This window comes from Narcine bancroftii, chromosome 7, assembly GCF_036971445.1.
Source record: "Narcine bancroftii isolate sNarBan1 chromosome 7, sNarBan1.hap1, whole genome shotgun sequence".
Taxonomy (NCBI): Eukaryota; Metazoa; Chordata; class Chondrichthyes; order Torpediniformes; family Narcinidae; genus Narcine; species Narcine bancroftii.
In genome coordinates this window covers 76335680-76359424 of record NC_091475.1, presented here as the reverse complement: position 1 = coordinate 76359424, position 23745 = coordinate 76335680, and the positions used below count along the sequence as shown (strand labels likewise).

At 42.5% G+C, this 23745-nt stretch overlaps 1 protein-coding gene across 2 annotated transcripts in view; it reads right to left on the bottom strand.

Moving 5' to 3' along the window:
- dnajc3a (DnaJ (Hsp40) homolog, subfamily C, member 3a) overlaps positions 1–19128 on the bottom strand; it is an 80126-nt gene extending 60998 nt beyond the window's left edge. Inside the window, exons 1-4 of one of the 2 annotated variants that reach the window (XM_069890371.1) lie at positions 18845–19128; positions 14530–14640; positions 3147–3271; positions 2935–3009 (exon numbers count right to left, since the gene is read on the bottom strand). In XM_069890371.1, the coding sequence (XP_069746472.1) occupies positions 2935–3009; positions 3147–3271; positions 14530–14640; positions 18845–18926 (393 nt within the window). In that variant the 5' untranslated portion in view covers positions 18927–19128. Of the gene's footprint in view, positions 1–2934; positions 3010–3146; positions 3272–14529; positions 14641–18836 lie in introns of both variants that reach the window. The other variant, XM_069890370.1, reaches the window with a different exon arrangement.
- Between the last annotated feature and the right edge of the window lie 4617 nt (positions 19129–23745).

Below are 23745 nucleotides of genomic sequence, written 5' to 3'. Positions count from 1 at the left end.
CATCACCTCCCAGCTCCTATACTCTATACTATGATCAAGTTGTGATGTCTGAACTCAGCATGCCAATGTATATTACTTGGTCCACAATGTGTCCCTTTTTAGACTGCAGTATTCCATAATGTGAAACTCCAAACTGGGATAGCTGGCTATGAAACAAAGGTGGACACATGGCCCAGAGGCAGCACTGGAAAAACAGATCACTTAAAAGAGTTCTCCGGCAGGGTGGGGATAGGGTGGAGTTGTCAACTCACTTAATGTGGTTAACATCTCTATCTCAACACTCTATAATTCTTCAAACTCCTGAACCAGCTTTGTGCTATTTAAACAGTTATCCACTTCTGGTGGAAAACTATCAGTCCCCAGGGGTAAAGCTGTATTCCAGGACAAAGGTTCATGGGTAATCTCTAACTATCCATGTAGTTCTTCTTGCAGACATTACAGCAGAGCTCAAACTGGCTCAGCTCAAGTCTGTAAAAGCAAGAATCTGCACCGGATGGTATTTCTATTTTCATGCTGCTCATTGCTGGATCTTACATTGACGTACACTTCCAAAGTAGAAGAGTTTCTTCATAAAAGTGGCATCACCTTAATTCTGGACTGGCAGCTTGACAACAAGCTGGCTGCTTCAGTGTGCATCTGCATCATCTTTCTCACAAACGTCTGCCTATTGCAGTTTTTAATGAATGTCATCTAAGGAAGCAGTGATGTGAACTACTCCTCTAGTGAACCAGAAATGACATCACAATTGAGGTTCACAAATAAGTTGTGTGCATGGCACATCTGTAAGAATGGACCAGTACACATGCAGACTTCAAAGTGGGATGAATTAAAGTGAGAGGACTTAAGAGCTTACCATGGAGATTTACTGCCTCCTTGGCTCTGGTCTTAGTTTGGGCATGAGGAGGACCTACTCCTCCAGTCTTGAGGCAGTGAGCATGAGGAACCTTTCTGACATCCTCTTGACTACTGCCCAATTATTTGTCACCCATGCCTGAAACACAGAGAGAAAACATTTTCTTCCCCAGGTTAGTGAAACCAAATTACAACTGCACAAGGGTTTCTGAATGTTTCTGACTTCAAGTTGGGATGTGCGAGTGTGTCAACCAGAGATAATATACTTGGAGTTTTAAGAGCAGTAGGTCTCACTTTATAGTATATTTACAAGTTTATAGTTCTCTTATCTACATTTTTGTTTGTTTGGGTGTCATTCCTGGAGGTCAGCATGTCTTTCAGAGAATAATACAGCACAGAAAACGCCCTCTGGCCCAACTTGTCTATGCCAACAAAGATGGCATTCTAGACTGGTATTTTTTGTCTGCATGTGGGACAGATCCTTCCCAATCCTCCCTATTCATATATCTGTCCAGATACCTTTGAACATGAAAATTGTGCCCACTTCCAATGTCCTTTGGCAGTTCGTTCCAGATGCAAACCACCTTCTTGATTTCACCCTTCTCACTTTAAACCTATCCCTTCCAGTTCTAGAATCACCCATCTTGAGAAAAAGATCAAGCATTTACTTTTTACATGTCCCTCACAATTTTATAAACATCCAAAATCACCCCTTAGCCTTCTACACCCAAGGGAAAAGTCCCAACCTATCTCTTTGTTAATCTCATTATTGTCTTCTTCAGGTCACTGTAAGAAAGGCCTCATTGATCTCACCTTCCCCATTGCCGTTTCTCCCTCTTCCCCGCAACCCCTCCACCTCCCTCCCCCCACCACCTTCATGGTACACCACTCTTAATGTTGATTTCATAAACTAAAATTTCTGAATTTTCATGAGAAACAGGAGACTTATTATTTTCCAACTCCCTCCACTCCAATTCCACCGTTATCTTGCTAAGGACCAAAGCCCTGCCGTTACTGCCATGAAGTTAATTACTGGAAATTCAACAAGCTAATAGAATAGTACATAAGGAGCTAAAGGCAACATGTGATACGCTTGCTTTCATTGGATAGGGCATCAAGTACAAAAGAAAGTAATCTTGCAGTGAAATAACACTTTGTCTAGGCTGCATGAAGCAATGTGTAGAACTTTGATCATTTCATCACAGAAGGATGTGAAGACTTTGGAAGAAATACAGAAAAAAATGACTGGGATGTTGCCTAGATAAGTGGGTGTGAGCTCTGGAAAGAGATTGGACAAACTTGGGCTGTTATCTCTGGAGCGGAGACAGAAGAGAGACCTGATAGACATTCATAAAATTACAAGAGGCAAAATAAACCCCCCCCCCGAATAAAAGTGCCAATACGAGTGGACATCCATTCAGCAGGAGATGGGAAAGAGAGAGAAAGGAATTTTAAAGATGTGGAGGACATATGGTTTTCATATAAATAAAGTGATGGGTGGCAGAAATGAGCTGCCAGGGACAGTGATGGGAGCAGATTCAAAAGTAGCAATTAAAAGGCTGTGGGAGATAGGGGGATGTGCATTATGTGCAAGTAGCAGAGTTTTAGTTTAATTTGGGCACTGTTTGGCACAGATATGTGGGCCAAAGGGCCATTCTTATCCCGTACTGTATTATGTTCAGACATTGTGACATTATTTGAAAGGAAAAAATGCATTAGTAAAATGCATGTACAATCATTTTGATCCAAGATTGTACACATTATTAATTAAGTCAGTTTATTACGAAGAAAGTGTTCACACATTTTCAATGCTTCAAACAAGCAATTGAGAAAAGCAATTGCTACACAGGCAAAATTAATCCTTAAGGTAGTGAAAAATAGTCTGATCTCAGGGGCATCTTCATTTTTCCATTTCTGATAGATTGACTATTACTTAAAATAGTCTGTAAAGTCAAATTCTTAGAATAGCTAAAATGATACATTTTGTACAAGAAGTTTTCAATCGAAAGAAACAGCCAAAATGAAACAAAAGCAATATAGATTCCATAATTATCAAAGCCATAATGTACCAAACTCATTTACCACTTTCTTAAAGTCTTCCTCTGCTTGATCCAACTTCCCTTGTTTAAGTAGCAAGTTTCCTCTCTGTAACCTAGCCTGAAAATAAATTTATAACCAATTACACATCAAAAATTGAAATAAAATTACATTCAGTCATTGACAAAATCCTGTGCAAGTCTTCCTTACAACTTAACCAAAAAAAAATACAAAAAAATAAAAACCATAATACTTACTGATGTAAAGTCTGGTTTCAGTTCAATGACCTTACTTAGATCTGGGAGAGCAGATTTTGATTTGCCCATAGCTAGATAGACTGTGGCACGTCTATAATACGCAATATAGTTATCAGAATCTCCATCTGTAAATGCAGGATATATTAGTCAATCTTTTAGAAATAGCAAAGATAAAAGGTAATGTTCAATCATAAGAAAATACATGATTTAAAATTATAATTTAATTTAATTTGACCATTACACTAGAGTATTCATCACCAGAGGTGCTAAATGATCTGGTTGACATCTACCTGGACCATCAAACGACATTTGACTGAAGGCTAAAGGATTAAATGAACAATTAAAAAAATGATTACAGAATTGACTAAGCAGCAGAGAACAATGGTGAGATTTTTTTCTAAATTGGAAGGTATAAAAGTTGTTCATTAATTGTTATTAAAATCCAACGTTGTGAATGTACAAAAAATGAACAGTCTGAACTTGGATATCCAAGAAATAATTTTGAAAGCAGCAAAACACTTAAAAACATGAAATAAATAGAAACTTCAGGAGGGCAGCCTAATAAATTGGTTGATAGTTTAATGCAGACAAATTAGCTTTTCATTTTAGTTAAAAAAAAGAATAACAAGAACTAAAATGTTTCATTCAGATGTAATGCACAAAAAGAAAACCAAGCTTTCAAGAAATGATCAAGATAGATTCAGCTAATTTATATAATCAGACATATCCTTTTTTTTCTACCAAATACTTCCTAAATATTCTACAAGAAACAATAAGCATAGGAACGAAGGCTGTGTCCCCAACTTCCTTGCCAATATCTTGGTCTGCAGGAAATATACACGCAACTTTAACTTTTTCTCTCATGAGATAGCAAAAGGAAAATATCAGGCCCTTATCTCCTGATTCAACTCCTCTGCACTTGCAAATTCTTGCACCGAATTAAACCAAACTCATTTGTAAAGAGCAGAGACAATGATAATGGGCAAAATGAAACTAATTTGTTAAACAGAACTGGAGCTGCAATGCCCATCGATCTCCTAAGATACAGGCTCTTCTCAAAGAACCGGCATCACCTCCTTGATCTAATTAGTATTCTCCAAATTGCTCTCAGCCTCCTCCACACCCTTCTCTTTAGTGAATATTGATGCAAATTATTAATTTAGTACCTTATCCACTTTCTCTGACTTCAAGTGGAAATGTACTCCTTAATGCATCATCCCTTGTTTTAAAAATGCAAGTAAAAAAAAAATGCTTTGGAATTGATTCCTTTTAATCCTGCTCACCCAGGACATTGCTCAGTCTCTTTTGTCTTCCTAATGCCTTCTTCGAGCTCTTTCCTGCATTCCATCAGGTCATTGTGTTACTGTAGCTTACTTAACCTCGTTTTCTTTCATTTTTGACCAAATTCATGACCTCTTTCATCATTCAATGTTCTCTTACCCTGCCATCCCTCTCCTTCCTCCTTACTAGACAATGCCAATTCTGGACTCTGATTAGTTGGTCTTTGAACAACTCTTGCGTCAGATGTGGAATTATCTAATAATTGGAGCAGTTGTTACTCCACCCAGCTACTGTCTAATAATAACACATTTGCCCTCCCCCAATTTATTATTTACCTGCAAGGTGTTTTTTATAAGTATCTTAAAATTTATGGAGCTGTGATCATTATTCTCAAAATGAAAAAACACACGAATGCTAGAGAAACTCAGCAAGTCAAACAGTCCCTTTATGTAGCAAAGGTGAAGATATATCACCAACGTTTCGGGCTTGAGCCCTTCAACTTGATGACATAAAGGTATTGTTTGACCTGCTGAGTTTCTCCAGCATTTGTGTGTTTTTTCACATCCACGGTGTCAAAAGAATCCTGTGCTTTACCCCCCATTATTCCCAAAATGCTCTTCCACTAAAATACTGATTACCTGGCTAGGCTCATTTCTCAGTACATAGTCCAATATTGTTCCCTTCATGGTTGGACTTTCTTCAACCTATTTCAAGAAACCTCCCTGAATGCACTTATAAATTCCACCACAAAAGTAGTCTCAGTCAAAATGAATGAAATAAAGGTCATTCACTATGACAATCCTATTGCTTTTAGACCTTTCCATATTCAAGATTTACATCCATTATAATCTCTCAGGATTATACTAATGGCCTCCCAATAGTCACCAGATTGACTGCACCTTTTATATTTAAACTCTGCTCTTATTGCCTCAGATATCAAGTCCTCAAGAACAGCTGTGATATTCTCACTAGAGTCCTTCACACCACAGGCGAGTGGTGACCCTACTTGGACCTAGTGAAATTCATGAGAATCCAGGAATTCCTGGGCCTTTCAGATCGCAATCCAAATTCCCATGAATCTGCCCTCCCTGGCCGATGACGTGTTACACACTGAAAGGAGTACCCCCCCCATCTGGTTGCTTGCCCACTCCCTCTCCCCACTGTCTGTTGTCTACCACCTCCGGTGCTTCAGGGCTGCTTTGGCACATTGCAACAGTAGAACAATGCAGGATGAATGGCCAATTTCATTTCCCATAATCCCTCACACATCTGGAAGTGCTCTGGGAAATACAAAGCGGTTCCATCTGTGAGGGAATATTGTTAATGTGGACAGCCATTCTTCCTGCATTGTGCTACTGTCGTGACGTGCCAAAGTGGCTAGCTGTTGCCAGGAGATAGAAATCTTTTAATTGCCTATGCGACACAGAATGCAAGTGCTGACATCACGAGACTTCCCCTGCTTGACCATTTGCCTTTTCACATCGTAGAGAGAGGGTAATCTGGGGAAAATACCCAGGTCCGAAGCCCTACCTTTCAAGTAGGACCGCGGTCCGGTTTAAATTTCCCAGGCTAACCTTTTCACATTGCAGGTTCATGGGAGGGTGCCCAGGAAAATTTCCTGGAAATTTTCATTTTACACTGCGGTGTGAAAAAGCCTACTGATTATAGTGCAACCCCTCCACTATAGCCCATTTCACACCATCTATGTTGGTTAACTGGCTAATTTAGCAGGTCAGTTCCCGGTAATCGCGCGATGTGAAACATCCCAAACTGGCAGGGTGAGTTAAATTCCTGTTAAATTCAATCTGGATCTGACACTTAGTGGGGGCAAGTGTCAGATTCTGGCCGAGTTAACTCACTAATCGCCTTCTGGCAGTGCTCTTGCATTGTTACTGCTGGAGGCAGCCCCCATCCCCCTCAAATACCAGGTTACCGATTAACCAGGTAAATCATTGTGCGGAAAGGCTCCCAAGGGCAGCATGCTCAGCAAGTTTTCCTGCCTCCATGGAGGGTTAGCAATAGACAATAGGAGCTGGAGTAGGCCCTTCGGCCCATCGAGCCAGCACCGCCATTTTACAGATCATGGCTGATCACTACTATCAGTACCCCTTTCCAGCCTTATCCCCATAACCCTCAACTCCTTTGCCCACTAGAGTCTTATCTAACTCTCTTTTGAACATAATCAGCGAATCTGCCTCTACCACCCTCTGTGGCAGAGCATTCCACAGATTCACACTTCTCTGGGTAAAAAAATGTTTTCTCTTCTCCGTCCTAAAGGGCCTACCCTGAATTCTTAAACTATGCCCTCTAGTCCTCGTCTCCCCCATCATTGGGAACAAGTAATCCGACTTCACCCTGTCTATCCCCCTGATAATTTTGTATACCTCAATCATGTCCCCCTTCATCCTTCTAAACTCCATCGGATACAAGTCCAGTTTTTCTAGCCTTTCAGCATATGTCAACCCTGCCATCCCTGGAACTAACCTTGTAAATCTGCGCTACACACCCTCTAAAGCTAGTATGTCCTTCCTCAAAATTGGAGACCAGAACTGGACGCAATACTCCAGGTGGGGTCTCACCAGGGCCCTGCAGGGTGAAATGGACTAGGGTCTCAAGCATCAAACTCCAGAAATGATGAACTGTCTGTACCAAGCAAAAAAAAAAATGATGGCCAAGGACCTCCCAGTAGCTAACCATTTTAATTCCACACACCATTTCCAGAGACATGTCTATCCATGGCCTCCTGCACTGCCAAACCAAAGCTAACCTTATCCCTAACCCTTATCAATTATCAGCTTTTTTCTCTTCTACCCTCCCACCTTTATATGACCTCTGATCTTCTAGTCTGTGCTCCTGCACTCCCTTTTCCTCCCTCCAATCCCCAGCTTTTATTCAGACACCTGCTGGTTTCTGCTTATTCCTGATGAAGGGCCCAGCCTAAAATATTGGTTACCCTTTACTTCCTATGCTGCATGATGAAAGAGGTGAAGTTGAACAATGTGCTGATAAAGCTCTGTCTCACTAGAATATCTGTTTGCAGTCCTGGATGGAGTTGAAAGGGGAATGTAAGGGCAAATTTTGCACTTGCTGCAATTCTAGCAGGAAGCGTGGACCATGGAGCTTGATCCCTGAGAAAAGCAAATGGGATGAGGAAGCAAGATGTTGCTGGTAGCAGAATTACGCTGTTGTTAGAAGTGTTAGAGTATAACACATCACATGTATGGTATGGTGGAAAGTGAAGACCAAAGAGACATTGTCATTGCTCTGCCTGGGGAAGGTAGGGCAAGGGCAGTAGTATGAGATATGGAGATGATACAGTGGTATGAGATATGGAAATGATGCAGTAAGGGCTTTACCAATGAGAGCTGAGGAAATCAGGGTTTACTATAAAGAAAATGACATGTTGGATATATTGGAATGGAAGCCCTCATCCAGAGAAAATATGTGGCAGAGGAATTGCAAGAAAGTGCAAGGTACTGTAAGTGGTTATAGTTATCTGTAGATTGTTGGTCTTCAGAGTTGGGGACAGGAGATAGGCATCAGAAACAGGTAAACCAGGTAAATTTAAAAGTAAGTTGGTCATGAAGTTAATTAAATTGAGTTCTGCATAGGTACAAGAGGAAGCAGTTATTGATGTAGTAAAGGAAACATTGGGGCAGAGTAGAACTGGAAAACAGACTGTTCAAAATACTTGGTCAGAAAGCTGATCACTGGCCTCTGAATGTATCCAGTAGGTGACGTCTGGCCTCTGCAATGAAGACATCAGTACACCACAAATACACCTCCCTTGTCTGTGTTGAATAGTAAAGTTGGGTTTGGTCCAGAATGAGTGAGAACAATTAATTGAGGGGGTGGGATGGAGAAGTGCAGGAGATTAATGTCTCATCTAATACACAAGCAAAAAACTTGCTGGAGGTGCATCAGAGGGGACAAGAAATGTTTGAAGACAGGTAAAAACATTACTGGCATGGAGGTTGGGGGAAAAGAATTAAACATGATTATGTTAGCTAATCTTGATGGGAATGTAGACATGGGTCACCCCTACCCCACACCCCTAATAATAAGTTTGAGAAGAGATGCAAGAGAACCACAGAACCATAGAACACTCACCTACTGCACAGAAACAGGCCCATTTGGCCCTTCCTGTCTGTGCCAAACCTATTTTTGCCTAATCTCACTGACCTGCACCCACACAGCAGCCCTCCATACCCCTCTCATTTATGTACCTGTCCAAATTCTTAATTGTTAAAATTAAGCCTGCATTCACCTCAGCTGGCAGCTCATTCCACACTCTCACCACACTCTGGGTGGAGAAGTTCCCCCACTAGTCACAGGCCTCCAGTCTGAGAAGCAATAATCCACCACTATACTCTGGCTTCTCTCGTCCAGCCATTGTTGAATCCCGTTCACTACTTCTCCATGAATACCTAGCATCTGAACCTTCCTGACTAAACTCCCATGTTGCACCTTCACAAAGGCCTTACTAAAGTCTTTGTAGACAACATCCACAGCCTTTCATGTGTCAACTTTCCTGGTAACCCCTTTGAAAAACTAAGATTGGTTAAACACGACTTACCATGCACAAAGTGTGTTGATTAACCCTCATCAGTTTCTGGCTATCCAAATAATTGTATATCTGATCTCTTACAACACTTTCCAATAATTTACCTACCTCTAACATCAGGCTCACTAGCCTATAATTTCCAGTATTACTTTTGGAGATTTTTTTTAAAAAACAACAAAACAATCTGAGCTGCCCTCCAATCCTTTGACACCACACTCATGGCTAAGGACATTTTAAATATTTCTTCCAAAGCCTCAATATTCAGTGGAGTTCTTGAAGTTTGGGTTTATACCTGCTGTACATGAGGAACGTGCACCATTTTGCCTATTATGCTAACAGACTTTGACAAATGAATCAATGAAAGCAGGTAATCTTGAAGTTCATTTGAGGGTAAAGCATCCTAACTATGTCAATTCGAAATTGGAAAATTTTTAAATCACTGAAAGAGAAGTAATAAAATAGGTAAAAAAAAAAAATCACTTCATTATTTGCTGCGCAAACTACAGCCCTTAATCATACCCTTGAAGCTGGGTATGAAATTTCTTTGCTGATAGCAAAACATGAGAAGAATCGTACAATTGGGGAGGAACTGATTAAACTTGGAAATATCATTGTTTCTCAAAAGAGTTGCAAAAGGATGACAAAGATGTCCGAGCAATGGCATTAAATAATAGTACTGTCTGCAACAGAAAAGATAACATGGGTCAAGATGTTGAAAAACTTTTAATTGAGAAGTTGAAATCACACAAGTTCTCAATACAAATGAATGAAACTACCATACGGGACAGGGAGACTCTGTTATTGGCATACGTGAGATATAGTGATCATGAAGAGTTTCAAGAAGAAGAGATGTTGCTTTGTGAATCCTTAGAAACAATCACTACTGCAGTTGATATCTACAGCAAACTCAAAAATTAATTGGATGAAAATGAAATACAAAAAATAAACATTGCATCTTGTGCTGCAGATGGTGCACCTGCGATAATGGGTAAAAAAACAGGATGTTTAAAATGAATGAAGGTTGAAAATTCATACATGTTGGTTGTGAATTGTGTTATCCACCAAGAAAACTTATTTGCCAAGAAAGTATCCTGTTCTACATGAGATACTGTATTCTGAGATTAAGTGTATCAATGCCAAAAAAGCTATTGCCAAATGTGAACGTTTGTTTAAATAGTTTTGTGTCAAATAAAAATGCAGAACCTGTGAGATTATTGCTTCACACCGAAGTAAGGTGGTTATCAAAAGGAAAATGCTTTAAAAGGTTTATGGAACTGTTTGATCTCCTCTGGGTTCTTGAAGGACAAACCTGAATTAAAGCTCTTGCTAACAACAGATGGCAACGCTTATGTGAGTGACTTGACGGACATTTTTGAGAAACTAAGAACATTGAACAAGCAACTCCAAGTAGCAAATATGATGCTCCTTGATACAAAAACAAAGATATTTGGATACATGACACTTCTTGAATTATGCCAAAGGAATATTTCTGCAAGAAATTTTAGTCAATTCTATTGGTTGAATAAGTGTGAGGTAACTAATGCTGCTACAAACGTCATTGATGACTAATTGAAAATGTTGATTACCGACTTCAATGATAAGATTTTGTGATTTAAAGGCAATGAATTTTCCCTCTTGGTTAACTCAGCCATTGCTGGTGGTCTTATCTGAAGTTCCAGTGCAATACCAAGAGGAGTTATCTGAGTTGAAACATGATGAATCTGTGAAAACTCTGTTAAAAGTGAAAGGAACCATGATGTGGCTGTCTAATGAGATCAAAAAGAAACACCCAAACTCAACTACTTTAGCAAGGGAACTATTGATACATTTTTCATCATCTTCTTTAGTAGCATGTGGCTTCAGTGCTGTTAGTGATTTGCTACAAGCTATGATAAATTTAAGGTTGAAACTAACAAAATAGTCCCTCAAATCAAAAAAATCTGGAGCTAGTGTTGGTGGCAAGGTTCCCACTGAAGTGACAACAATTGTTGAATGTGTTTGAGATGGTTGACATATTGAAGTAATAGTTGAATATGAAATATGTGTTCCAGTGTATTCCCGACCTTAATCGCATTGAAATACACCTGCAGTAAATGGTTTAATTAAAACTTCTTTTGAATATATAACTTTTCCATTAATGGTGGGGTGTATGTTTTTTTTTAAATTAAAGTGGGGCCTAGGGCAATAAAAGGTTGAGAACCACTGATCTACAGTTTCTCTCCCCATATCTGTAATTGAGCATTATACTGTCTCCCACTCCAATAATTTTTGTCATCTTATGAATTCAACATCTATTTTTTCCAAAGTGATTCATATATCATAAAAAGTGGTCCAATGGGCTGGACACAAACTCCAGCCCAAGCAAAACCTTTCCACCACTACCCTTTTGTTGACTGGTAATGAACATAGAAATCTACAGCACAGTATAGATCATTCAGTCCAGTGTTGTTCCGACCTAATAACCAACTCTACCAACTGACGATAATTTCCTTTCTGTTTAACCCTCAGTTTTCCTTAGTTCCATGTACCTATCTAATTGTCTCTCAAAAGATCCTATTGTCCCTGCACCACCGCTGCCAGCAGCGCATTCCATGCACCCACTACTCTGTGTGAAGAACTTCCCTTTTGCATGTCCCCTGTACTTACTCCCAAGAACCTTAAATCTTTTGTCAACCATTTCAGGCCTGGGGAAAAAAAGCCTCTGGCCATCCATATCTTGCCTTCAAATTTGACCAATCAAAATGAGTCACATTACACTTTTCTAGGTTAAACTCCATCTGCCATGCCAATTTCAAATCCACTGTTGATCCCATGCATCTGCACCTTCCAGATCAGCCTACCATGAGGGTTCTTGCCAAGTGTCTTGAAATTTATGTTCATAACACCTACTGCCCTACGCTCAACTACCTGTAACCTCCTCCAAAAACTCAATTGCAAGAAATGATTAATCCCACACAAAGCCATAATAACTATCCCTAATCCTTTCCAAATTATATAAATTGTATTTCCAAATATCCTTTCCATTTAATTCACCTGCAGAATTTCAATTCCACTTGCCATCCTTAGTTGAATACCTTTCAACTACTGCGGAAGAGGGCACCTCGTGGCTACATAGCCCTCTCCTGGCATACTTGTTTCAGACAGGTAGCCTGTAAAGGCGCAATCCCAGCTTCCTGATTTGTGACAATGTACCAGCTACAACCTGAATGAAATTGGTTTGGGTGCACTTTTAATAGGGCTCTCAATGAACTGCAGTTAAGGTTTTTCATTCAAAAAAGGAAAATTAATGCTTTAAGTGCAGATGGAGAAGAAAGTTTGGAAAGAAAATTCAGTAAGAGGCTGAAGAAAAAGCACCTGCTTCTTCAATTCAACCAACAGCTACATGTTGCTTGACTTGATCACACTTGGATGAAGTATTTGAAACAATCATTTGGTTCTCATCAATTTCTCACAACTTGCCTAAACAAATTAGATGTCCAGAAATAAAATCAGATAATGCTGAACATCTGTGGATATAGACCCTTCATCAGAAATGAATGAAAGCAAGTAAGCTCATGCAGCAGAGAAGGAAAGTTAAAGAACAAAGAAAATGTCTCTAATAGATTGAAATGCTGCAGCCATTGAATACAAATTTAATGCCCTCTGTGCAATGTGTTGCTTATGATACAAACTCTGGCCTATTAGCACATATTGAACAAGCCAGAATATACGCAAAAGAGGAAAAAGGAATGGCAGGCACAAATGGTCAGACCTGATAAGAGCAGAAAAAGCAATTTATGAGGTGAAGAATTCATGATTGAATCCTGCTGTTGTACCACACCCAGAAGAAAAAGGAGGTGGAATTGCCCCTCAGACCTCTTGTTAGAACTCCAGAAAGCCACAGAGAAGTCAGTCATCCCTTCCCATTAACCAACATCTTGGTACCTGCCCCGTGACCATAAGAAATGCTGCATTTGATCCCACACCTCCTCCCTTTTTGCCATTCGGACCCCAAACAATCCAAATGAAGCAACATTTCATTTGCAAATCTGCATGGGCCATCTACTGCATACAGTGCTCCTGTTGTGGTCTCCTCTATATCGGAGAGACTAGGCGTAGACTGGGAGATCGATTTGTTGAGCACCTCTGCTCTGCCACTGCAATAGTATGGATCTCCTAGTGGCCACTCACTTCAATTCCACATGTCATTCCCTAGCTGAAATGCCTGTCCATGGTCTCATGCATTGTTAGAATGAGACCACCCGCAAATTGGAAGATCAACACTTCATCTTCCATCTGGGCACTCTCCAACCGAATGGCATTGACATCAACCTCCATTTTCCACTAAGCATCACCCCCTCCCCACCATCACCTTTCCCCGAGCTCAGTTTCTCTCTCTTTCACCTGTCTCTTTCAAAGAGGCAAAAATCAATTCTCACATTCCCATTTATCTTAACAAATCTTTCGGCTTTACCTTTCGGAGGTACTCCTCCCCCCCCCATTCTTTCCCTCTCCAGTCTTTATCCAGAAGCATTTCTATTTATTTGCTTATTCCTTGAAGAAAGGCTCAAGGCTGAAACACTGGTAATATCTTTAGGCCATTTCATTTCAGGCCTCCGCCTTGAAACCGGCTACAGAGCAGATGGAAAAATGGGAACTTCCCTAAAAGGCTGCTCCAGCATCCCTAAAAGGCTGCTCAGGCACCTCGTAGTGCCCTCCGGATCCGATGGAGGCTGGGCGACTGGTTCCGTAGCATCACCCATCACAAAAACATGGCAGAGTAATGGCTGTCTTCCCTACCCATAATCTCCCAGGCAACTGGAACCACTCTGTACTTCCCAGAACACTTCCAGCTGTGTGGGGGATTATGGATAGGGAAGACGGCTATTGATCTGCTGCGTTTTGAACCACAGATAGCTCCGAAGTGGCCTGGTGTGACTGTCCCAGCCCCCACTGGCTCCCCCCTGATGGCTCCTGCTGCCCCCCCCACCCCCACTGACCACTCCTTCCACCCCTGATTTGGAGGGAGAGGGGTGAGTGGGGGGATGGGTCGCAGGCTGACGGCATAATCAGCTCTCCCCTAAACAGCCACTTAGAGCGGCTGTATATTCAGATCGATCGGTAGAGGGCTGCAAAGTGAAGATTATCCCTCACGGAAAGGGGTCAGAATATGCAGCTCGGAGAGTGCCTCCGCTCATTCAGAAAGGTAGGAGATTCTGCATTTTGGCTGAATTTTTCCGCCTTTCCATCCAGACTTTTGGGCTATCTGAAATGGCCTTTTACCTCCTCTCGATGCTGCAATACCAGCTGAGTTCCTCTAGCATTTCTGTATATTTTTTTTAAACTGTATTTTAAAAAAAACAAGTGTAAGGACAAGGACTGTCACCTTACTTCAGACAAATCCATTTGATCCTTGCTCAGTACACAAATCTTTTTTGAATTCTTCTTAAATAATACTATGGTAATAAAATGTTCGTAATTTGCTAAGTGCTAACCATTAAACATTGATTTGATCCTTAGCACTCAGGTACAGCTTTAAAAAGTTAACAACACACTTACCTACAGCAGCATGAAAATGAGACAATGCATCAGCTAACTGTCCTGCAGCCAAAAGTTTCTTCCCCATTTCAAGGTGTTTCTCAACTTCAGCATTTATGCCACCTTCTATTCCTGCAAAAGTGTCAAAACATTTAAAGAGTAAACTATAACATTATGCATTTACTATTATAGCTGTTCTACGTCAAAGTAGAGATGGGGTTGAAGAAATGAATTGCACAACTTAACAGACTTGCATTTTAAAAATCTCAAATGAAGGATAAAGATAGTCAGGGTCAACATATTGCATTCATCCTTCATGCTCAAGACAATGCAGAATCATTTCAGGTTTAAAAATTCATAGTAAATGTACATGGTGAAAAAGTGACAAGATTAATCTATGGTCAAACAGGTTTCTAGTATTTTAACATAACGGGCACATTAGATTCATTCTTAGTGGCTTCCTGTCACTCCAGGAGCCTCTTGGTCATCTGCAGGGGGGTAATCTTGCAAAAACTATTGTTCCATGCCATCAGTCATAGTCCAAGTTGGGCCTCCAAAGCCACAGTGACTGTCCTTGCTCCAGTACCACCAAAGTAGCTGTCATGATCTGCCTAGTCGTGCTCCTCCATTGCCATAAAAACTCATTTCATTAACCTAATAACTGCTGCTTCTTCAGCGGCGGAATGGCCAATTAACCCAAAAGCAAGTATTTTTTAAACAAGTGGGAGTCAACTGTGCCCTGGGGAAAGGAGGAATTTTGTTTGTGAAGTCAGGAATTTATCTCCACAAGAGCTATAAAACTGTCACATTAATACCCTCATATGTAAATTAATCCACAACAGATAGATTGGGGATAAACCTACATCTCATTTCCAATGTTAGTTCGCTTTGCTCACTGATCCTACGTGGCAGTTACATTCTTCACACCACAACCTGCCTGCATAGTAGCAGTGCTACCAAGCTACTCAATGGATACTGAAGTCCCCAGCCAGGGAACATTCTTTTTCAAATGTTGCTTGACATGCAGACCAAAATTCATCAGGTAAGGGACCATGGTAAATTACATCAGGAGGAAGCTTGACATTTCAAATAGGGGCCCTGATTAGAGCTGAACTGAGAAAAGACCAAATTTGGTGAGAAAATTGGCAAAGAAGTCAAAAGGAGAATAGTGGGATATTCACAGAACTTCCATTGAAGAGGTGAAAAACTTCAAAGTCATAATTCAAAGAGTGTTGTAGTAAAATGAAAAGTGACTGCAGCAGATGAAATCTGAAACAAAAAACTGCTGGAAGAACCCCAGTGGGTCAAGCAGTATCCGTGGATGCTTAGGAATGTTTGAAATTTCAGGTTAGTTCCTTGTTTCAGTCCTTCATGCTGGGTTCTGTCCCAAGGGGTTGACCTAATTTTTTTTTTTTAAATAGTGGTCTGAAATGGTCAAAAATACCAATGTTGTATTAAAAAGTGCTATGCCGAGTGAGAAAAAAAGTTAACTGGACACATATTGAACTAGGCACTATTTGCGTTAATCATTCTCCACACAATCATCTAAGGTGTGCAGTCCAAATTTGGAGAGTGCTCATAGAAATGTAGAAAGTTTACAACACTGTTGAACCCTTTCTATCTGCCACTGAGTCAATTTTGGACTATTTCCTAAATACTACAAGATCTCATGGATTTTCAGTTTTTTTCTAACCAATTTGCCATGTGGACTTTGTCAAATAGGTTTGTTAAAATATATGTTCACTACATCCAATGTATTGTCCTTATTGAACCTCTATCTTCTTTGGCTTGGCTTCGCGGACGAAGATTTATGGAGGGGGTAAAAGTCCACGTCAGCTGCTGGCTCGTTTGTGGCTGACAAGTCCGATGCGGGACAGGCAGACACGGTTGCAGCGGCTGCAGGGGAAAAATGGTTGGTTGGGGTTGGGTGTTGGGTTTTTCCTCCTTTGCCTTTTGTCAGTGAGGTGGGCTCTGTGGTCTTCTTCAAAGGAGGTTGCTGCCCGCCAAACTGTGAGGCGCCAAGATGCACAGTTTGAGGCGATATCAGCCCACTGGCGGTGGTCAATGTGGCAGGCACCAAGAGATTTCTTTAGGCAGTCCTTGTACCTTTTCTTTGGTGCACCTCTGTCATGGTGGCCAGTGGAGAGCTCGCCATATAGCACGATCTTGGGAAGGCGATGGTCCTCCATTCTGGAGACGTGACCCACCCAGCGCAGCTGGATATTCAGCAGCGTGGACTCGATGCTGTCGACCTCTGCCATCTCGAGTACTTCGACGTTAGGGATGAAAGCGCTCCAATGGATGTTGAGGATGGAGCGGAGACAACGCTGGTGGAAGCGTTCTAGGAGCCGTAGGTGATGCCGGTAGAGGACCCATGATTCGGAGCCGAACAGGAGTGTGGGTATGACAACGGCTCTGTATACGCTTATCTTTGTGAGGTTTTTCACCTTGAAGAATTTTTGTCAGACATTATCTTCTAATTTCAAATCCATGATGACTGGTCTTGATTAATCACTGCCTTGCTCAATGGGTTTATACCATTCCTTATAATGGATTCTAGTCATTTGCCCACAACCAAAACCCAACTAACTGACCTGCAATTAACCAACTTCCTTCTCTATTTTTAAGTAACTTTATAATGTTGGCATTCAAATCAATTATCTGGCACCTTCCTCGTCACCAGAGAAAATTAGCATGTACAGGTATAGCTGAAACAATTTCTCAATAAAGAATTCATTCGCCAGACCTGATATTTCATTCATTTTAAAAACTGATAAAAATAACACTGTACTTCCTCTCATTATGTTTATCTATCCAATATTTCACAGGTCCTTAATAATATCATCCTCAATCTCATTTTTTGCCTTCCTGATTTCTTGAGGTGTTTTCTTGCACTTTTTATACTTTTCAATTATCTCATTTGCTCTGTTGCCTATACCTGCTATACATTTCTCTTCTTCTGAATTAAATCCCCAATACCCCTCAAAAACCAAGGTTCCTTATGCCTGCTCATCTTGCCTTTCAATCCTGACAAGAACATATAAACTCAGTACTCTCAAAATTTCACCTTTGAAGGTCCTCCACTGACCTTGCACATCCTTGCCTGAAAACAATCACACATTCTTGATCCTTTCTCATTTCCTCAATGTTAATTTTTCTCCAATTTAGAATCTCAACCCAAGGCCCAGACCTATCATTCTCCATGATGAACTTAAAACTAATGGAATTATGATCACTGGACTCAAAATGTTACCAAACCTGTCCTGTCTCAAAGATCTAGTGTTGCATTCTCCCGAGTTGATACCTCTATATATTATTTAGAAAACTTTCTTGAACACTCTTGACAAACTCCAAGCCATCCATCCCTTGTACAGTATGTGGAAATTTTAAAATTCCTTACTATCACAACCTTATATTTCCTGCATCTGTCTACTATCTCTTAACAGATTTGCTCTTCCAATCCTTGTTGATGATTGGGTGGTCCTTAATACAACCCAGTGAGTGTGGTTATACCTTTTCCATTCCTTAGCTCCACCCATATAGCCTCAGTATAGGAGCCTTCTGGTCTGTCCTACCTGAGCACAGCTGTGATATTTTCCCTGACGAGCAATGCCATTCCTCCTTTCATTTTCATCCTGTTCTATCGTGTCTAAAGCAACAGAGGCCCAAAACATTGAGCTGCCCCTCTTGCAACCAAGTTTCACTAATGGCCACAATGTCATAATTTAATGTGCCAATCCCTCCTCTAAGTTGCCTGCCTTTCTTACAATACTCCGTACATTGAAATAGATGCACTTTAGAAAATTACCACCACGTACAACCCATTCACTTCCAACAGTGCTTGTAATTTTCACATCTTTTCCCTCCTCCACTCCTCTATCTGCTCTGGCACTCTGATTCCCACCCCACTACAAATCTAGTTTAAACCCATCGGAAACATAACACTAGCAAACCTTCCCACAAGTATATTTACCCTCCCCCAGTTCAGTTGCAAACTGTCCCATCAGAACAGGTTCCACCTTCCTTGGAATGATCCTAAAACCTGAAGCCCTCCTTCCTGCACCACACCTTTAGCTATGTCTTAAGCTACATTATTGTTCTATTTCTCACTTCACTTACATTGAAGACAAGTTTATTCGGGACATACTCGTCTCCACGATGAGACAAGAATACTGTACATTGGCGTTTGCACCCCCCCCCCCCCTTCCCCCTTCCCCCTTCCCCTTGCCGGACACCGTCCAGCACAGGGCCACAGGCCTTCAGCGTTCCCAGCATCAGTTCAGTCTGAAATAAATGCCCCCATAAGCGACACTTTCAAGCCCACCCACCTCTTTACCTTCGCACTGAAGATCGATGAGAACGAGCAGGAAGGGGAGGTAGGACAACACTCTGGCCAAACACGCTCGCGGTGCCACCATCCCGGCCGACGGTGACGGGCAGGGGCAACGGCCAACAGCGCGCTTGAGTCGCGCGAGCCCCGCTTCTCGCGGCGCCCCGGGTCTCCCCGCTTGCCGTCGTTGTCCGCGAGGAAGGTCCGGTGGCTCGCGGCGACCCGCTTCCCGGGAGGGAGGGAGGGAGGGAGAGGGAGGGCGGCAGAGCGGACGGCCGGAACTTCGACGCGGAATTCCGCTGTTCGATCGTGGTTGGCTGTGATTGGTCCACCGGCGAGCGCGCTCCACCCCCCCTCTCTGGTTTCATTGGACGGAGGATCCCAGCCGCACTTGACACCGTTCGGGACGTGGAGCGCTGGGAGTCGTGGGCCCATCCTCATCGTAGCCACTGCGTCTCCAAATGAGGGAGGTTCCGGGGTGGGGGGGGAGGAGGAGGAAACGGGTGCGCAGGACAGGCTCGAGGTATGTTCCGATCTCCGCTGCGTTTGGTGGCAGCAGACCTTTTTCATTCATTTGTACTTCATTCCTCCAGGGTTGAGTAAGATTAGATCCTCCCCCCCCCCCCCAACTTTATTAAACCCTAGACACAACAGTCCGATTAGAATTGTTAAATATTATGCACAAACTCTTTTCGTCACGTTGAAGGCCCAGAAAAGGAATATTAAAAAAAAGTCAAATGCAAGAAATACATCAAGGAACATCTTTGAGGGGATCTCGCAAATTTGCTCAGCGAGTCCTAAAAAAAAAACGTGACATACCCTGGCCTGTCATACTCAGCCCTGGCCCACGTCTCTGATTCCCACATCCTCCACCCCTGGACGCAATAGGATTCCCTACTTTGGCTGCTGGCCCCACCACGTTATGTCTCTGGAGTTCCTTGGGAGGCTTCTTAAATAACTTAGAGATGGAAGATTCAAATAACAAAAAGAGGCACTTTCAAGTGGCCAAAATACCTCGATGTAAAGCTGCATGTTCTACCCCTACGCAGCTGTCAGGAGGCCACTCTCCTGTAGGTATAATCTCCGGCTCCGAGAATCCCCCGTTGCACCTGAAAGCAGCATTGGGACTACAGCCACAGTCCACAGGAGCCGGTGTTCGCTCGGACGTGGCTCTCCTTCAGCTGGCATGTTCAGGTGACAGAAAGGCATCTTCTCCACAGCCACCTGAATGTCCCAGCTGCACTCCCCCAGCGCATTATCTGCGTCCGAGCACCTGAAAGCGGCTTTTACTGACTGATGCCTTCCACCATCTCAGGAAACTGTTCACATATACATATGCCCCACAGTGGTACAGTACAGTTACTTCAGTGAGAAGGGTGTATTCTTAAATGGTTACAAAATAGTTTACTAACTATATAACACCATCGGTCTCTGGATCCAACATATTATCTATGCTCTGCAATTTCCGCCACCTACAACTTGATCCCACACCCAAACACATCTTTGCCTTCTGCAGGAACCTCTCCCTCTATTACTCCCTTATTTACTCATCCCTTTGTACTAATTGACCCCTTGGTACCTACCCCTGTGACTGCAGGAAGTGCTCCAATTGTGCCCATACCTCCTTCTCAACACCATCCAGGGCCCCAATCAGTCCTTCCAAGTGAAGCAACACATGTGAATCTGTAGGAGTCCTGTACTTCCCATTATGGTGCTCCCATTATGGTTTTTCTACATCGGAGAGACTGGGCATGTGTTAATAAATCAAATATAAAGTGTATGACAACTAATGCAAGTACAACATAATTTTATTAGCTTTGCAAAGTGGGTACTGTTACATGAGAAGGCCTGTGTAGCTGACAACTGGGTCTTTCTGCAAGAAAATCCATACACAGATGGGAAGAAGCCTTATTATTATTTAGCTTACTATTCTACAGCCTGTTCATGACTATTTACATGACCTATAATCTGCAGACTTCACCAAAACATCTAGCATAAAATTTGAGAAAAACATAGCCTTGGTTCTCATGTCTTGCAGCTGATCTACTAAAAGAAAACACTTTCTTTAACAGACTCCACTATTTTCCCATTAAAATATTATTTTTATGCCTTTTCTTGTTGCTGAAATTTATAGAAAGGAAAGAAACAAATGAAACAAATCTATATAATCTATCACACGGACTGGTTCATCATTTTGTTGAGCACCTTTGCACTGTCTACTTCAATAGTGGGGACCTCCCAGTAGCCAACCAATTCAATTTCACACCCCATTCCCACACTGACATGTCTGTCCCTGGCCTCATGCACTCCCAAACCAAGCCCACCCTCAAATTGGAGGAACAACACCTAATATCCCATCTTGGCAATCTCCAATAAGATGACATTAATATCAACTTCTCCAGTTTCTGCTAGGCCCCTCCACTATTACTCCCTCTCTTTCCCTATCCTTGACTCCTCTCCAGCCCCCTTTCCTCCATTCAGAGAGCTACTCCCTCCCCATCATTTCCTAGTTTTTTTTTCTCTTCTGCCTTCCCATCTATATCCACCTTTATCCTCCTGCCTGTGGGCTTTTTTCCTCCTTTCCATTTTATTTGAGTGCCTCCCTGTTTTTTGCTCATACTTTGAAAAAGGGTTTTGGCCTAAAAAGTTGGTTCCGTATCTTTGCTACATAAGGAGACTGTGGACTTGCTGAGTTTCTCCAGCACTTTTGTGTATTGAATCCCAAATCTGCTCAACAGCCAGAAGATTAGTGGGGGATAACTTAACAATCTTTGGCTTGGCTTCGTGGACGAAGATTTATGGAGGGGTATGTCCACGTCTGCTGCAGGCTCGTTGGTGACCGACAAGTCCGATGCGGGACAGGCAGGCACAGTTGCAGCGGTTGCAAGGGAAAATTGGTTGCTTGGGGTTAACAATGATACTACATTAAAGACCTTCATGGAGTTCAACAAATGACGATTATGGTGGCCATTTAGTTTGTATTGTGTAAATCTGATGAACTACTGTGGCCCATTGTAAATGGCAGGGAACAAATAACCAAAACCCCTTTCCTTCCCTCTCTTAGAGAGCAACCCTCTCCCCCATTACTTCTCAACTTTTTTCTATTCTACCTTACAACCTTTATTCACCTATGACCTCTTACCTGTCTGCCTGTGCTCCTTCCTTTACCCTTTCTTTCCGCCTCTCCTCCACCCACCTTTTTATTCTGGCAACTGTCTTTTTTTTTGCCCATACATTGATGAAGGGCGCAGGTCAGAAATGTTGTTTACCCTTTTTACTTGTGTGTCCTGCAGAGGTCCTCCAGTACATTTGTATATTGCACTCGACCTTGACCCCAGCAACTGCACATGTTCTCTAATCAGATATGCGGGGGTGGGGTGGGGGGGTGGGGGGGGTGGGGGGGTGGGGGGGGTGGGGGGGTGGCCTCTCAGTGTAAGATTGCAAAGCACTGGAAAAGGCAATGCAGTTCAAGGACAGGCAACTTGAGATCTTAGTCATCTACCCTAATGATTAATGTAATAGCCTTTCATAATATCTGAAAATATAGACAAAAAATGACAGTTTATTGTCATACACATAAGCACAATGTAATCTGTACCGTGCGGTACCTGATGTAAACAGCGTCTTCATTGTTGAGGTCTTTCATGGCTTGTTTCAGCATCATGCTGAAGAAGATAGTAAAGAGGGTTGGTGCGAGGACGCAGCCTTGCTTCACGCCGTTGTCAATGGAGAAGGGTTCGGAGAGCTCATTGCTGTATCTGACCCGACCTTGTTGGTTTTCGTGCAGTTGGATAACCATGTTGAAGAACTTGGGGGGGGTGGGGGGCATCCGAGGCACTCTAGTATTTGCCAAAGCCCTTTCCTGCTCACGGTGTCGAAGGCTTTGGTGAGGTCAACAAAAGTGATGTAGAGTCCTTTGTTTTGTTCTCTGCACTTTTCTTGGAGCTGTCTGAGGGCAAAGACCATGTCAGTAGTTCCTCTGTTTGCGCGAAAGCCACACTGTGATTCTGGGAGGACATTTTCGGCGACACTAGGTATTAGTCTATTAAGGAGAATACTAGTGAAGATTTTGCCTGCAATGGAGAGCAGCGTGATTCCCCTGTAGTTTGAGCAGTCTAATTTATCGCCTTTGTTTTTGTACAGGGTGATGATGATTCCTTGGTCCCAGCAGAGCATGAAAAACTCATGCAGTTTGGTATGCAGAGTTTTGCCGCCAGCCTTCCAGACCTCTGGGAGGATTCCATCCATACCTGCTGCTTTGCCACTTTTCAGTTGTTCAATTGCCTTATATGTCTCTTCCCGGGTGAGGACCTCATCCAGCTCTAGCCTTAAGGGCTGTTGAGGAAGCTGGAGCAGGGCGGATTCTTGGACTGAGCGGTTGGCACTGAAAAGAGATTGAAAGTGTTCTGACCATCGATTGAGGATGGAGATCTTGTCACTGAGGAGGACTTCGCCGTCTGAGCTGCGCCAAGGGCTTTGGACTTGGGGTGAGGGGGCATACACAGCCTTTAGTGTCTTGTAAAAACCCCTGAAGTCGCCAATGTTGGCGCTAAGCTGGGTTCGTTTGGCGAGGCTAGTCCACCACTCATTTTGGATCTCCCGGAGTTTGCGCTGAAGATGGCTGCATGCAAGACGGAAGGCTCGTTTTTTCTCTGGCCAGGAAGGCTTTGCAAGGTGAGCCTGGTGGGCAGATCACTTCTTTGCCAACAGCTCCTGATTTCCTGGTTGTTTTCGTCAAACCAGTTTTTCCTGGAGGAGAAGCCCAGTACCTCTTCAGAGGATTGCAGTATGGCAGTCTTCAGCTGATCCCAGAGGGTTTCAGGGGGCGAGTCCGTGAGGCGGATTGCATCCTCGAGCTTTGCTTGGAGGTTTGCCTGGAAGTTTCCTCTCACTTCATCTGACTGCAA